This window comes from Capsella rubella, unplaced genomic scaffold (genome assembly GCF_000375325.1).
Source record: "Capsella rubella cultivar Monte Gargano unplaced genomic scaffold, Caprub1_0 scaffold_1, whole genome shotgun sequence".
NCBI classification, from domain to species: Eukaryota; Viridiplantae; Streptophyta; class Magnoliopsida; order Brassicales; family Brassicaceae; genus Capsella; species Capsella rubella.
In genome coordinates, this window is record NW_006238923.1 from 2,261,554 (window position 1) to 2,275,527 (window position 13,974).

The following is a 13,974-nucleotide window of genomic DNA, read 5'->3' on the forward strand; positions in this document are numbered from 1 at the left end:
GCCCATAGATTAGTTACTCCATCTTCCAGAAATATCTTATCCTTTGCTCAAATGATTTTTGGTAACATCATCAGAAAAAAAGTCAAAGAAGGAAATATTAAGTTTGGTCTCCAAAGAAAAGGCCGACGAAGTAGGAAAAATCAAAAGCGCTTACATAAAAAGAGGCCATCAAGAAAGCCCATACTAGCCGGACCGACATGATGGATATGGATATTTTTAGCGGTGATTTTAGAAACCCGACCCGGTTCGTTATATTCCAACTACAGCAGCCGTCTCTTGTTCATATCGGCGCTCGGAGATCGGGGATCGCTATTCGCTAGTGACACCTTCTTCTTCGTGTCCACTCTCCATCCAGATCAGGTTAGATTCTCTTTTCGTTTGTTTCCTTTATTTTTTAACCTCGATTTATGTGTGGTAGCTATTTCTGAGATTTCATTCTCTGTTCATGTTTCTCTGAGTTGTTAGGGTTTTTGCGGTAACTATGTTTATTAATGTTTTGCGCAACTCCGTGCAGTGTATTTTGAGTTCAACCAGATTTTATTTTGATCATCGCTAGTTTCTCTATGTGTACGTTTTGTTGCTTTGTGGTGAGCAGGCTAAAACTTAACTCGAATTTGTGTTCGATTCAGCGAATTGTTGTTCACTATGCAGAGAATTAGCAAAATTCACTCTCATTGCATTTAGTTAGCTAGAATTGGCCTTCAAACTTCCTTTTTTCTTCTTATCTGAGTGAAACTGTTAATAGAAGAATTGCTGCATAGTAGGTGTTCGTTGAAATTCCTCTTAGAAACAAAATATTAAGAAACAACCTAAAGTCTCGTACTGTCTAGTTTACGTTGAAATAATGACCCTAGAAAATAGATTTGAAAGGTTACATACATAGAATAGTTGTATCTGGCATTTACTTGATTGAAATAAGGCTACATAAAGGGAATTTTCATTATTTTTTCTTGCTGAAGGAGATGTATCTGTGCTATTACTAATCCATAAAAGTGTTTCATTTACTTTGGAATTTTGCAGGTCGAAAACTTGATAGGGGACCAAGATCGTGTCTAAGCAGCCATGGCCAAGCATCATCCTGATCTGATCATGTGTCGGAAACAACCTGGGATTGCCATTGGGCGATTGTGCGAGAAATGCGATGGCAAATGCGTGATATGCGATTCCTATGTCCGCCCTTGTACACTGGTTCGGATCTGCGATGAATGTAACTACGGTTCATTCCAGGGGAGGTGTGTCATTTGCGGAGGAGTTGGAATCTCAGATGCTTACTACTGCAAAGAGTGTACACAACAGGAGAAAGACAGAGATGGTTGTCCTAAGATTGTCAATCTTGGCAGTGCGAAAACGGATCTGTTCTACGAACGTAAGAAATATGGATTCAAAAAACGATGATCACTGTTGGTTACTCGAGCTATTTGATCTTTACTAATGCTAGGAAGAAAGTGTTTGTACTTGTCTGTGTTAAGAAAATTTATCCGGTGAAGAAAGATTAAGACATGTGTATTCAAAGAAAATATGATGGTTTGTTGTTTACTCATGTGTCTTATCGATTAGTCGAACGTGTTAGCTTTTTACAAGCTTGGTTAATTAAGTTGCCTTTTCTGAATGACGCAATACCTTAACATAATAGTCTTCACTGTTCAAGCTTCAACACATAGACTATAGTGTCCCCTTTTTACCACATTACTGAATTCAGGTATATAGTGGAATGCACTTTTTTTTTTTGCTGATTCAGGGGTTTTTTTGGAGTCGGTTCCAACAACTCTATATTTGAATTTAGTGATAAAATGTCAACTTAAAACTTTACAGAATACGCAATAACTCCCAAAAAAAGGATATCATCCATTACATTTGCATAAAACCCCACATGATCGTCAGAAATATTCCTTTTACAAAGTGAGGGAACCCCAAAAAAATTTAAACGTTGACTTTTTGTTAACGGACGGTGTCTGTAAAAGTCAACTCCCTCATGCATGTTAGCTTCGGTTATGTGTTAACTGTTAACTTAACAGTGTGGAATCCACAATTTGGCACTCAATAGTCAACTCCTACATCCAATTAGACTATGCCACGTGTTATATTAGCTATTGTTGGAACATCCCAAACAGATTATGTATTTCGACCTTGAATTTGATCGCCTACTACTTGATTTAATATCTAACTTCTTTTTATTTAATCTCATTGAGCCCTTTAAAAGATATACTGTAAGTCAAACAAAAACTTAGACGAAACGTGATACTGTGCCCGTTAAGAAAAAGCGTTTGGTTTTGTAAGGAAAAAAGGTTTATGTTGATGATTTATTTAGAGACAAGCGTTTAAACAATCAAAAATTCAAAACACATATGTATATTCAATATTTTTATAGGGACATAAAATGTTGTATAGCCTTACTACGAGAGAATATTCTAAACAAGCAGGTCTATATACGTAATACGTACCAAGTTACCAACCTTATAGCAAAATGTTTCGAAATCTATTGAGCCCTAAAACATCAGAGGTCCCTAACTATTTCATTATATATTTGCTTGAATGTATAGATACCAACATATTCTTTTTTTTTTTTGTAGATAAAGTTTCTTTTATATAAATACATTAGAATATTCCGGTTATACAGCACTGTCCGAAAAATATATTATGTATATTAAAGTAGTTTGGAAATAACATTTTGCGTGTTTATAAAAGGAAAGGGTCACAAGAGATATAGTTGAATAGAGGAAAGAGAGAGAGCGACAGAGAGAAAAAGGAGAAGAAAGAAGGAGAAATTAGAGAGGCAGGATGGGTTATTGTTATGCAATTCGGCTATGTTTATGCATCTTCTTTGCAATTTCGATTGTCTCTTCAGCTGGAATCACGTTTTCATCATTTTCAGGTAACTACACAAATCTAGCGCATCACGATGATTACCATCTACACACAATAAAGATGAGTATTAGAGTTGAATTTATTTAGAGTACTTATCAAATTTTCAAAATCCGTAATAGTGTTTTCGCTGGGATTGCCTAGTCTCTTCGATACTAATGATTAATCGTAATCGTAGGTGTATCGGTTTAGATCTATCTTCTATGTAGTCAAATGGTTGATTGGCGACCCGTGATACATGTGTGTAAAGGGCGAGATAGAGTCTTTCATAACATATTATTATTCAACTGTGTTTTAGTTTCGGTTTTGTTTTTTTTCGTTTTTGTTTGTAATTACTTTTACAAAAAAGAAGAAGTTCGTAATATACGTTAAACTTACATGCAAAGCAGAAAATGAAAAGATAGTGGAGAGAGATAGATCGTTGATGGTGAGCACCAATGACTATGGTGAGCCATCGGCCAACGCACGGCACAACCCACCAGGAAGGCGTAGAGGAGGTCGGAGAGGATGAAATAATGTCTTGTGATACATGATATAATATTTTTTTGTTACATCGTTTCTATATATATATATATTATGAGTGTATCTTTTTATATATAGTGAATAATATTTTGGGAGTCTTAAAATAATATTTACTGATAAATTAATAAACAAATCATGAATCGTTTATACATTTTTTGTATCGTTCGATGATCTCAGTTTCAATAAATGGTAAAGGAATTATTTCGTTTTACGTGTGTGTGTAAACGTGACCGTCTGTATCAAATAGATTGCAGATTATATTGGGCTTTTATTTTTAATCGTGGGCTTTCTTAAAACCCAAATTAATATGAACTACATAAACGGGCTATTGGGCCGGTGTTGTCTGAATCCGTAACCCCCTGATAACAATCAGTCAGAGAATGATCCTGACATCCTTTTCTTGCGCCCCACATGAGTCCTAGTGAATCACATGTTTTCTGTTGTCGTTTCTTGCGCAACAAGTTCTGCTGACGTTTCGTATTTATATATTTTTAGTGAATCACATTTTTGTTATTTTAGAATTTTCAACACCATTAACTTTTTCAGATTTTTTTTCTATAATAAACTCCCAATTGTTTTGTGCTTTTATACCCAATGAAAGCACATGGCGTCGTGTAAGGTCTTAAGAATTTTCGTACATATCGAAGCAGTCTTCGTGTTTTTAAACACAGAATATTCTTATTGTTAAAACGTTTTAAATATTTCTGTGGCTACCAAAAATAATAAAAATTCTTTTAGTTACAAATAGGAAGAATTTCCATTTATTTTGGGGGAGAAGATTCAGAATCAGAGTGACATCTGTCATTTCCAAATCTGGTACGTAGGTTTTTTCTCATACGTATACAGTGAATTAATACTGAATACAGTACCAAAGGCGGCTCGTAGAGGAGTTTAATTTGTTCGATTCTCTAACTCCTTAAAGGTTAGGAGTAGTAGTAATACTAACATTATTGCTTTGTCGATTTGGAGAAGTACTAAAAGAAACATGCTTTGGATCAAAAACCTCGTAAGAATCTCGCCGACAACTTCTTCGGTCGGAAACGTGTTCAGAAACACCGAATCCTACACTCTCTCGTCCCGTTTCTGCACCGCTCTGCAAAGGGAACAACAAGTGAGCGAGACGGTTCAAGCAAAGGATGTAGCTGACGGGCGTTACGACGGTTTGGCTCCGACTAGAGAAGGAGAGAAGCCGAGGGTTCTGGTTCTCGGGTCGGGTTGGGCGGGTTGTCGTCTTATGAAAGGGATCGATACGAGTGTTTACGACGTCGTTTGCGTCTCTCCTAGGAACCACATGGTCTTCACTCCTCTCTTGGCCTCCACTTGCGTCGGTACGCTTGAGTTTAGGTCCGTTGCTGAGCCAATCTCTCGTATCCAACCGGCGATTTCAAGAGAACCCGGTTCTTATTACTTCCTCGCTAATTGCTCTAAACTCGATGCTGATAATCATGAGGTAATTAACTGCGCCAATCTGAGGTTTCCACTAATTTTAATCGTTTTTTTGGTGTTTCGTATTTTAACCTTGAATACTAATTGGTTTTATGGCTAATTGCTGTGTCTTTTTTTTTTTTTTTCTTTCTTTTAGTTCGAAAACGGTTTAATAATTGTGAAGTTCTTGAAATTGTAGAAAAATCTAGTGACTATTTTGTTTTAAATGTTTTTTTTTTTTTGGGTTTTTTCTATGTGATATGTAAGAAGAAGATTCATTTGGACATTGTTTCGTTTTCTTAACAAAATTTTCGAAAGCATAAACGCAAACGCCGATTTGAGATTTCCTTCCAATTTGTGCTTGACTTTTACCATTTAAACAAAAATAAAAACTTGGGTAAAAATATTGTTTTTGTGTTTAATTGGAAAAAATGATACAGTACTAAAGGCAAACGGTGGAAGTAACGTGAAACATGTTTTGTTTTTGGCAAAGCAATATGCATGTGGTTTTGACTTTGTGTTATATGTGTGTGGATCCGGCTACTGGTTTAAACAGGTGCATTGTGAGACTGTAACCGAGGGATCAAGCACATTGAAGCCATGGAAGTTCAAGATCGCTTATGACAAACTGGTTCTAGCTTGTGGTGCAGAAGCGTCCACATTTGGAATCAATGGAGTCTTGGAAAACGCCATCTTCCTCCGTGAGGTTCACCACGCTCAGGAGATCCGTAGGAAGCTTCTACTTAACCTGATGCTCTCTGAAGTTCCAGGTATATTAAACAACACATTCTTTATCCATTTTCTTTACCTTTGAATTAAAACTAAACTCATTACTCACAAATCACATATATGCAACAATAATAGGCATATCTGAAGGAGAGAAGAAGAGGCTGTTGCATTGCGTTGTGGTTGGAGGTGGGCCGACTGGTGTCGAGTTTAGTGGTGAATTGAGTGATTTCATCATGAAAGATGTTCGCCAGAGATATGCTCATGTCAAAGATGACATTCGTGTTACTTTGATTGAGGTTTACTCCTTATGATCAAAATTTCACAAGTACTTTATAGTGCTGATCAGTTTCATAAATATAAAGTTTTGACAATTGTTTCTTTTCAGGCAAGGGATATTCTTTCTTCTTTCGATGATCGACTCAGACACTATGCAATCAAACAGCTGAACAAGGTTATATATTATTTGCTTTAGTTTGAGGGAATCTTGGATTAGTTTGATGTTGAAAGTCTGCTAGTTTTGACTTCAGTCTGGAGTGAAGCTTGTGCGTGGGATTGTGAAAGAAGTGAAGCCTCAGAAGCTAATTCTTGATGATGGCACCGAAGTTCCTTACGGTCTCTTAGTCTGGTCAACTGGTGTTGGTCCATCTTCATTTGTGAGGTCTCTTGGTTTTCCGAAAGATCCTGGTGGAAGGTTAGTTAGTTCCACTATCACAACTGAAGTTGTTCTGTTTTTTTTATTTAGAACAGTTTCTGATCTTGGATCATCCTGTTTCCGTAGGATTGGAATCGATGAGTGGATGCGTGTACCTTCTGTACAAGACGTGTTTGCAATTGGTGACTGTAGCGGTTATCTTGAGAGCACAGGGAAATCAACACTTCCTGCTCTTGCACAGGTCTCTAATGTTGTAATAGAATCCATTTACTTTTGTTCTATGGGGAGTCTTAGCTTGAACAAGTCTCTGATCTAATGAAGGTGGCTGAGAGAGAAGGCAAATACTTGGCGAATCTGTTGAACGTGATGGGAAAAGCTGGAGGAGGAAGAGCCATGAGCGCAAAAGAAATGGAACTTGGAGAACCGTTTGTGTACAAGCATTTGGGAAGTATGGCTACTATTGGAAGATACAAAGCTCTAGTTGATCTCCGTGAGAGTAAGGTATGTATTAAAAAGCTCACATTCACTTTTACTTCAGAATCCCTCAAAACACATGACATATATAGCTAACTTCGAGGAGGGAGTTTTCTTGAGCAGGAAGGAAAAGGAATATCAATGGCGGGTTTTCTGAGCTGGTTCATATGGAGGTCTGCGTATCTGACTCGAGTCGTTAGCTGGAGAAACCGTTTCTATGTCGCTATAAACTGGCTCACCACTTTCGTCTTTGGTCGTGACATTAGCCGAATCTGATCCTTATCTCTTCTCCTTTGCCACGTACTTAGCTCTGTCTCCTCTTGTGGGCACTTTATATAACCTTTAATCCCGAAATCAAAACATCTACGTCGTTTTCGTGGAACAATTCAATGAAGTCAATTCAGCATTTTACGAAGACATGGTATTGACTTTTGACTTTGAATTGAATCTTATTGAATGCCTTAGCTATTAGAAAAGCAACAAAACAATATTGAATTTAATACCGGAAATTCAACATAAAGAACACTCACAGTTACATGCCAATTCCTATATTTCGATAAGCATAATATACAACATCAGTTACCGGAGAAGATGGTTTACTTCATCTAAATACAAAAAATTTAGGAGAAATACCTAAACTCAAAATGCCAAAAAAAGCTGTGGCAAATTGGTACCCCCTACACAAACCTATGTACCAAGTGATAGCTCAGCCATTATACATTGTAATTTACACAAGCCAAAAAAAAAACTTTCTTCCATGACAAAACAATCTGAGGATTTGAACTATTTATTACCTTAGTTATATATATATATATATGCGTGTAATCACATCACATCCACCTTCGCCGGCAACTCTACTCCCGAAGCTAAACCGCTAGAAGAAGAAGCAACCAGCTTCACGGCCAACATAGGATTCGAACCGTACTTCTGTCTTGCTTCAGCAAAGCTCGGAACAAGAACGGTTTGCATCCACTGATCAACTGTTTTCTCTTCTTCGCCCGATAGTAATGATGACCATGAAGCTGCCAGAATCTGGATGATCACTTCTTTATCAATCTCTAGATGTGTTTCGGATCCAAAGCACTGCTCAAAATTCAAACTGATCTTTTCTTGAATGGTCTTGGCTAACCCATCGAAGTCAACCGGTTTGAACATAACCTTTCCGTCTACTTGTTCAATGAAAGCATCGAACCAATCATTCCTGTCTTCTGTCTCATGATCGAGGCTAACTTCTGTCTCATTCACTGGAAGATTCAGATCCAGATATGAACGTTGCACTTTCGCTGCACGTTGCTCTGTGTCTAGCTCATGTTTTCTCTTATTTACCCCAATTTTAGCAGCATCTGCTAGCTTAATCTGCAGTTCCCAGCTTCTCGCGCTGAGAACTTGTTCCTCATCAAACTCCACAGGTTCAATAACACGATCATTAGCATTATCCTTGGCAATCTCAGATGTCACAACAACAATCACATTTTTCAGACTGATCACTCTTCCATGCGAATCACGGAGTTTCCCGGTACTCACAGCTTCAGACAATCTCATCTGATCCGGGAACTCAGCTTTTTCCACGTTTTCTAGTAAAATAACAGAGTGTGGTTTCCTTGATAACTCACCTGTTATGTAATCAACCACTGTTTTGCCTCTAAATTTGTCATCCGAAGAAAAATGCTCTGCCCCAAATTCTACACAGATGCTATTAACCTGACCACCAAAGAAGACTTCAGAAAGAGTCATTGCTATTTTTTTCTTCCCGACTTTATCAGGTCCAAGAAGAGCCAGCCAAATTCCGTTTGCTTGGTTTTTTCTAGTGGAGTCGATTTTGCATCCACATATAATTTGGCTTATGGCATTCACAGCTTCGGTCTGCCAGGGAACTTTACGAGAGAGTGATTCTCTGAGAGACTTGAAATCTTTCTGATACGTATGCTCTAAAGAGGAGTTTAGAGTCACCAGAAGCGGTTTCTCCCTCGCTGTTTTTGATTCCTGGCTTTTTGATGCATATATTACTCCCAACCCTAAATCTGTAGTAACACAGCTCAAAGGCGAACTCACCGTCCGGTTAATCACCAATGTCGTGGGATCCTCCATATGTTTTGGCTTTGAGATTGGCGGATTCAGTAGTTTAGGCGCGTCCAAGAAGCTTGTAGGGGTTCTGCTGGGAATAATTGGACCATGGGGATCGGTTGGGCTTCTCTTGCTCTTCTCGGTCAGAACTGGGAACTGTGGACTCACAGACTGAAAGCTGAGTTTAGGGAATGCCGGAGTATGATGGATGCTTTGGCATATATTGTCCCATTTCTTCTGCAGAGCTGCAGTTTGTGAGGCTGACGTGTTAGCGCCATCTGAAGCCTGCACTGAATCAGAACCAAAATCGCTGAAGATATTACATCAACACCATTAGAAGTGACTGAAAATTAGGAAGAAGTTGATAAAAACACACCTTACTGTTGCCCACTGTTCCCTTGTCTAATTCCATCTCTGCAGCCCGTAGCCATGAGGGTAACTTCTCAGAACATTGGTCAGCCAGAGAGAGACTTGAACCGGCCTTGATAACAGCGGCTAATTCTTGCAAATACTTATCATTGCAGAGTTGACATCTCGACAGCGTCTGATTCACTGTGCTACTCAAAGGTACTCTGAAATCTGATGTTGACGAGAAGAACCCTCCAAACGGAACAAAGGATCCCATCAAGCTGTAGCCAACAGATTCATCCAATTAGGAACTTGATCAGTTGTAAAGTCGAATTATACATAGTTTTGAGAAAAGACAGAATATTAGTGTCTACTTCCAGAAAAATGGGAAGCATAAAGCTGGGAAGGAAGTGCCATGAGAGTGGATATGTTAAAATATTTGAGTTTATGTTTTCGACGTTGACGCAAACAATAAACTATTCCCACAAGTTTAGTGCTGTTTCAAGTCATTCAACCAAATTAAAGAGATATAAATAACATTCAGTTCTCCAGTCTAATGTTAATGGAAATAGCAGAGGCAGACCTTGATTTGGGATAAACCCCTTGACTCGAGGGTTTAGAGGCTGTGATTGGAAGGACTTGAAGGTCCCAATCTTTCTCGATGGTAGGAAACCGACCGATAAGCTTCGTGTAAGTCTCGTTGCTCGATGCACATCCAATGAACCAAAGTTTCTTACTTTGATCTTTCAGCAAATCCGAGAGCTTCAACACTAAATTCTCAAGAGCATTAGCTTCACTCGTGAAGACATTGAACTCTCCCAGATTAAGCACCATCCCCGATTTCGAGCCAGGTTGCTCTAAGATTCTTCCTAAATCGTCAATTTTCCCACGAATCTCCTCGTCAGTTCTTGAACCATCGGCTAAAATTTCACTAATCTCCTTATCTAAGCTAATCACGCCTAATCCGCTAATCTCCATTGGAAGGAGCCCTAGCTTCCCGCTACTGATCGAATCGATGAACGTTTTAAGAGCTTCGTTAGCACAATTACCAACAAGCAGAGGGTTCTTCCTATCTTTCCGGCCTAATACTTCTCCGATTCTCCGAGAATTCTCATCGAATCCACTGCCCCCACTAAACGGGAGCTCACGATTGGGATCCGAGTTGGGAAGATTACAGAGGAAGAGAGGCGGACAACGACCTCGAGAGAAGCGGGAAGAGAATTGCGTTACCGGAGGGTGAAGCACATCAAGCTTGATATCGGAGCTCCGGAACCCGGCTTCACCAAAGACCCGGTTCACAATCGGATCGTCGAGGATCGAGAGTAAGAAGTACTTCAACTCAACTTTCAAAACGGTGGTTTGACATCCGCCGACGGCGTTACTGGCGTGGATCTGGTGGAGGTGATAAGACTCCGGGTGCCGTCGCTGATTCGCCTGAGAACGTTTGATCGCGGCCATGAGGGAATTGGAAACCGGAGGATCTTCATCGGTCGCCGGAGACTTGGAGGAAGGAAGCCTGTCGAGAGAGACGCCGACGCAGAGCTCGAGAGCACGGAATTGAAGACTGGAGGAGTAAGGAATACTCCGAGCGGCGCGTGAGACGCAAATATCGCGGAGAATGGAGGAGGGCATAGCAAGAAGAGCAGAAACAGCATGAAGCGACGTGGTCTGGGCGTGGCTTCTACGACGAGCGACGGAAACAGCATCGTCAAGAGCACGAGCAGCTTCGTCGGTCAGGCATTCTCTCGCCGTAGAAACCGGCGTCGGCATCGCCGGAGAAAGAAAGTCAAAATAAAAAGTGTAAGAAACAAAATTCACCAACAAGCCTTTCTATCTCCAATCAAACAAAATAATAACCCAACTTAACTCTCTCTCCCCACCAACAAAAATATCAGAAACTTAATAGAATAAAAACAAAACAAAAAATTTAAAAAATATTTATATATAAAAGTGAGGCGTGAGATTTCTGAAAAATCGAAAAAAAAATTGTTATTTTATTAGTCTCTTTAGCTCAAAAGTTATACACGTATATAATCATATATATATAAAAATATGATTTGCGTTTTGTTGTTGTTGTTGTTGATGTCTTTGTCTGCGTTTGGTTCAATCCTCTTACAGGCTTGGATATGCACAGAGAGACTTTTACACACACACACAGCAGCAGCAGCAAGGAGGAGGAGTCGTTGTTTTGGTGGTATCTTGCTCTCTCGTAAGAGGACCCCTCCATTATTTGGTCTGAGTTTTTATATATATATTTTTCGTTTTTCTTTTTATTTTTTTTCTAATAACACGACTGAGTAGGATGGTGAAATTTCAACGAATATATGTGGTGCTCGCAGCATCTCTCGCATTTTTCCCAACTTTACTACATTTTCTGATTCTCTCTTCAATTATTCTGAAACTTTTTTTAGATCTATTTGTAGCATATGTTGAAGAGTTTATCCAAACCATACCTCGAATACAAGATTACAAAACCTTTTCTTGAGCAAAGATTGATTGATTACTTTTTACTAATTACCGACATGAGAGAGAGAGAGAGAGAGTAAATAGTGTTGCATGCAATGCCCTATTTGCTTCTTTCTTCTTCTTCTTCTTTTAATAATTATTTTTCCTCTCACCCGTCAAATTTTTCACTGCTTTTTTCACCACTCCATAGATTCGACATTAGATCTTTGTCCCCCCTCCCCCCCTCCCCCAATTTTTTTATCTTTAAACACAATACTGTATATATTTATTATGTTATATATATATATATATATATATATATACATGGCTGGTGTTTACTACTTAATTACTGGATGGAAACACATATTTCTTTTTTGTAACGCGTGCCAGCTATTGACAATTCTATACGAATGATAGTTGAGGTTTTGGAATTGGAACATGAAGGAGTCTACATCTCTCTATCTGTTTTTGTTGTCTTTTTGGATAAAATCTTTCATAAATAGTAAAACAAAATTATTTGGTTTATGATCCAAAGAGAAAAATTGGGATTAACAAAGAAAAGTCAACTTAATTTATTATACTCCCTACATGTGAAAATATTGGAAAAGGTATATAATATAATGCGTGGTAGACAATGACTAAACTTTATAGAGAAAAAAAAAAGAAGTAGATTAGGTGAATGTCATAAGAACAAAAGAGGAAAAGCATCAGAGAGAGTCCCAAACACCCAACCTTTTCATTATGCTTTTTTTTTTTTTTTTCTTTGCATCATTGTCATTGTCATTTATCATCCAATAAATTAGATTATATTGTGTTTCACATTTACTTTAACACACACATCTTTGATTCCCGATCGTAGAGGCATCTTTTGACATTACCATTTCTTTAAAGTTGGTTCCCATGGTTTGCTGCCCTCCCCCCACCCAGTCCTTGATTAAGAGTGACACTTGTTTGATTCAAATGCCTGGCAAATAGATCATACATGTGTGTGTGTGTGTGGGCAGTGGCAGTGGCACCTTAAATGATATGATGATCAAATAGTATATATATATAGTAGCACGCAGTCGTGTAAAATTAATTAAATCTCATAGTATATTTTTATGCTAATTAAGTAACATAGAAATAAAAGCAAAGAAAGATACAATTATTATAAACGTGATCCGCTGTATGGAGCACACAGTAAAAGACTATTAAATGCGAAAAGTGAAGCTAACGACATCTGTGACTGGCGTGGCAACCAACGGTCTCTATTTCATCCTGTGGTCCTTCCTTCTTCGCGGCTCGCGGGTGTGGCTGGCTACTTTATAAAGTGAATGACGTTTATTTGTTACTTCCATTAGAATCATGACACGTGTTAATAAAAAAAAAACATAATGTGAAGAAGCACCGTAGAGAATTAGTCCTCCTCGAGCAACGATCTACAAAGCCCCCATTCGGCAAAAAAGAAGCTACAAAATCCCTAACAATATTTCATTTAACAAAAACAATTTATTTAAATTCGTAATAGGAGAAAAAGTCCTTAAACCCTACAAAATTAAAAAAATTACAGATCCAACCAAATAATTCGACCCAAACCCGAACAAATATTGGATACCCACTTTTCTTTAGTTACCCTAATTTGAAAAGTAAAAATAGATCTGTAAAAAAAAAAAAACAAACTCCGACGACTCACTCTTCCGTCGATTCTCCTTCTTCTCTCTTCGTCTTCGTCGCTTCGTCGTCGGAGATATAAGTCGTCTCTTCTCCTTCTTCTCTCTTCGTCTTCGTAACCTCGCCGTTTGTCTCTCCTTCGTCTTTGCTCTCTCCTTTCGTATCTCTCTTTGTCGCCTCGCCGTCGGAGGTAGTCGCTCGTCCTAGCTCGTCGCTGGCCGCCGGAGCTCGTCCTCATCTCCAACTCGTCGACAGTCTTCTTATTGGTAAGTTCTCTTCCTCTTTGACATTTTGTGGTTCCTCCTCCTCCCGTTGAAACAAAGTCGTCGATACTCTTCTGACACTTGTCCTCATATGTAGAGTTTCCTAGGACTGGAATTGAAATTGAATTTGGAATTGGAATTATTCATTGAAACTGGATTTAGAGGGGGTTATTGAACTGTGTATTTTAAAAGAATTGAATGGATTCTGAAATCAGTCGTTATTCAATTAGGTAATTTATAAAGTACATTAAAATCCAGTGTTATTGGATTATGTATTTGTTTGATGTATTTTAAAATACTTTGAAAACAGTGTTATTCAATGTGCAAGTGATTTGGTATCATTTCAGATTTCATTGTATTTCATTCTAAAAATATGAACAAACAAAATCCAATATATTTTCTCACGTATTCTAAATCTTTCTATTCCTCCTTCTCTTTCTCTTTCTCTCTCTATTCTTCTCAGTCTCTTCTTCTCTCTTAATAAAAAAATTCTAGATCTTTACTCCAGATTTACTCCAGGTAGAAGCACAAAGGAGGATG

The 13,974-nt window shown here is 38.4% G+C and overlaps 4 protein-coding genes and 1 long non-coding RNA gene across 6 annotated transcripts; 4 read left to right on the top strand and 1 right to left on the bottom strand.

Annotated features, from left to right (window-relative positions):
• Positions 1-109: 109 nt before the first annotated feature.
• Positions 110-1,609, top strand: LOC17897717 (PHD finger-like domain-containing protein 5B). The gene is made up of 2 exons (XM_006305733.2): positions 110-360; positions 1,021-1,609. Exon 2 carries the CDS (start codon positions 1,063-1,065, stop codon positions 1,393-1,395), a length of 333 nt encoding a protein of 110 aa, XP_006305795.1. The 5' UTR covers positions 110-360; positions 1,021-1,062; the 3' UTR covers positions 1,396-1,609.
• Positions 1,610-2,696: 1,087 nt separating this feature from the next.
• LOC17898484 (protein PSY3) lies at positions 2,697-3,472 on the top strand. The gene is made up of 2 exons (XM_006306393.2): positions 2,697-2,872; positions 3,252-3,472. The coding sequence occupies exons 1-2, from the start codon at positions 2,779-2,781 to the stop codon at positions 3,371-3,373; spliced, it is 216 nt and encodes a 71-aa protein (XP_006306455.1). The 5' UTR covers positions 2,697-2,778; the 3' UTR covers positions 3,374-3,472.
• Positions 3,473-4,045: 573 nt separating this feature from the next.
• LOC17897752 (internal alternative NAD(P)H-ubiquinone oxidoreductase A1, mitochondrial) lies at positions 4,046-7,075 on the top strand. 2 transcript variants are annotated; one of them, XM_006307230.2, is made up of 9 exons: positions 4,046-4,200; positions 4,357-4,834; positions 5,366-5,579; positions 5,674-5,834; positions 5,924-5,989; positions 6,066-6,229; positions 6,317-6,431; positions 6,512-6,691; positions 6,788-7,075. In XM_006307230.2, exons 2-9 carry the CDS (start codon positions 4,370-4,372, stop codon positions 6,938-6,940), a joined length of 1,518 nt encoding a protein of 505 aa, XP_006307292.1. In that variant the 5' UTR covers positions 4,046-4,200; positions 4,357-4,369; the 3' UTR covers positions 6,941-7,075. The 2 variants fall into 2 exon arrangements, with proteins under 2 accessions (XP_006307292.1, XP_023644740.1); XM_023788972.1 differs by lacking the exon at positions 4,046-4,200 and having other exon boundaries at positions 4,210-4,834.
• A 105-nt stretch (positions 7,076-7,180) lies between these two features.
• On the bottom strand, positions 7,181-11,018 carry LOC17896808 (protein SMAX1-LIKE 6). Its single transcript, XM_006306623.2, has 3 exons — positions 9,660-11,018; positions 9,105-9,357; positions 7,181-9,013 (listed from the first exon to the last, which is right to left on the bottom strand). Exons 1-3 carry the CDS (start codon positions 10,844-10,846, stop codon positions 7,490-7,492), a joined length of 2,964 nt encoding a protein of 987 aa, XP_006306685.1. The 5' UTR covers positions 10,847-11,018; the 3' UTR covers positions 7,181-7,489.
• On the top strand, positions 10,795-11,426 carry LOC111832484. Its single transcript, XR_002835334.1, has 2 exons — positions 10,795-10,876; positions 11,195-11,426. It is a non-coding gene; the product is annotated as an uncharacterized LOC111832484 (long non-coding RNA).
• The last annotated feature ends 2,548 nt before the right edge of the window (positions 11,427-13,974 follow it).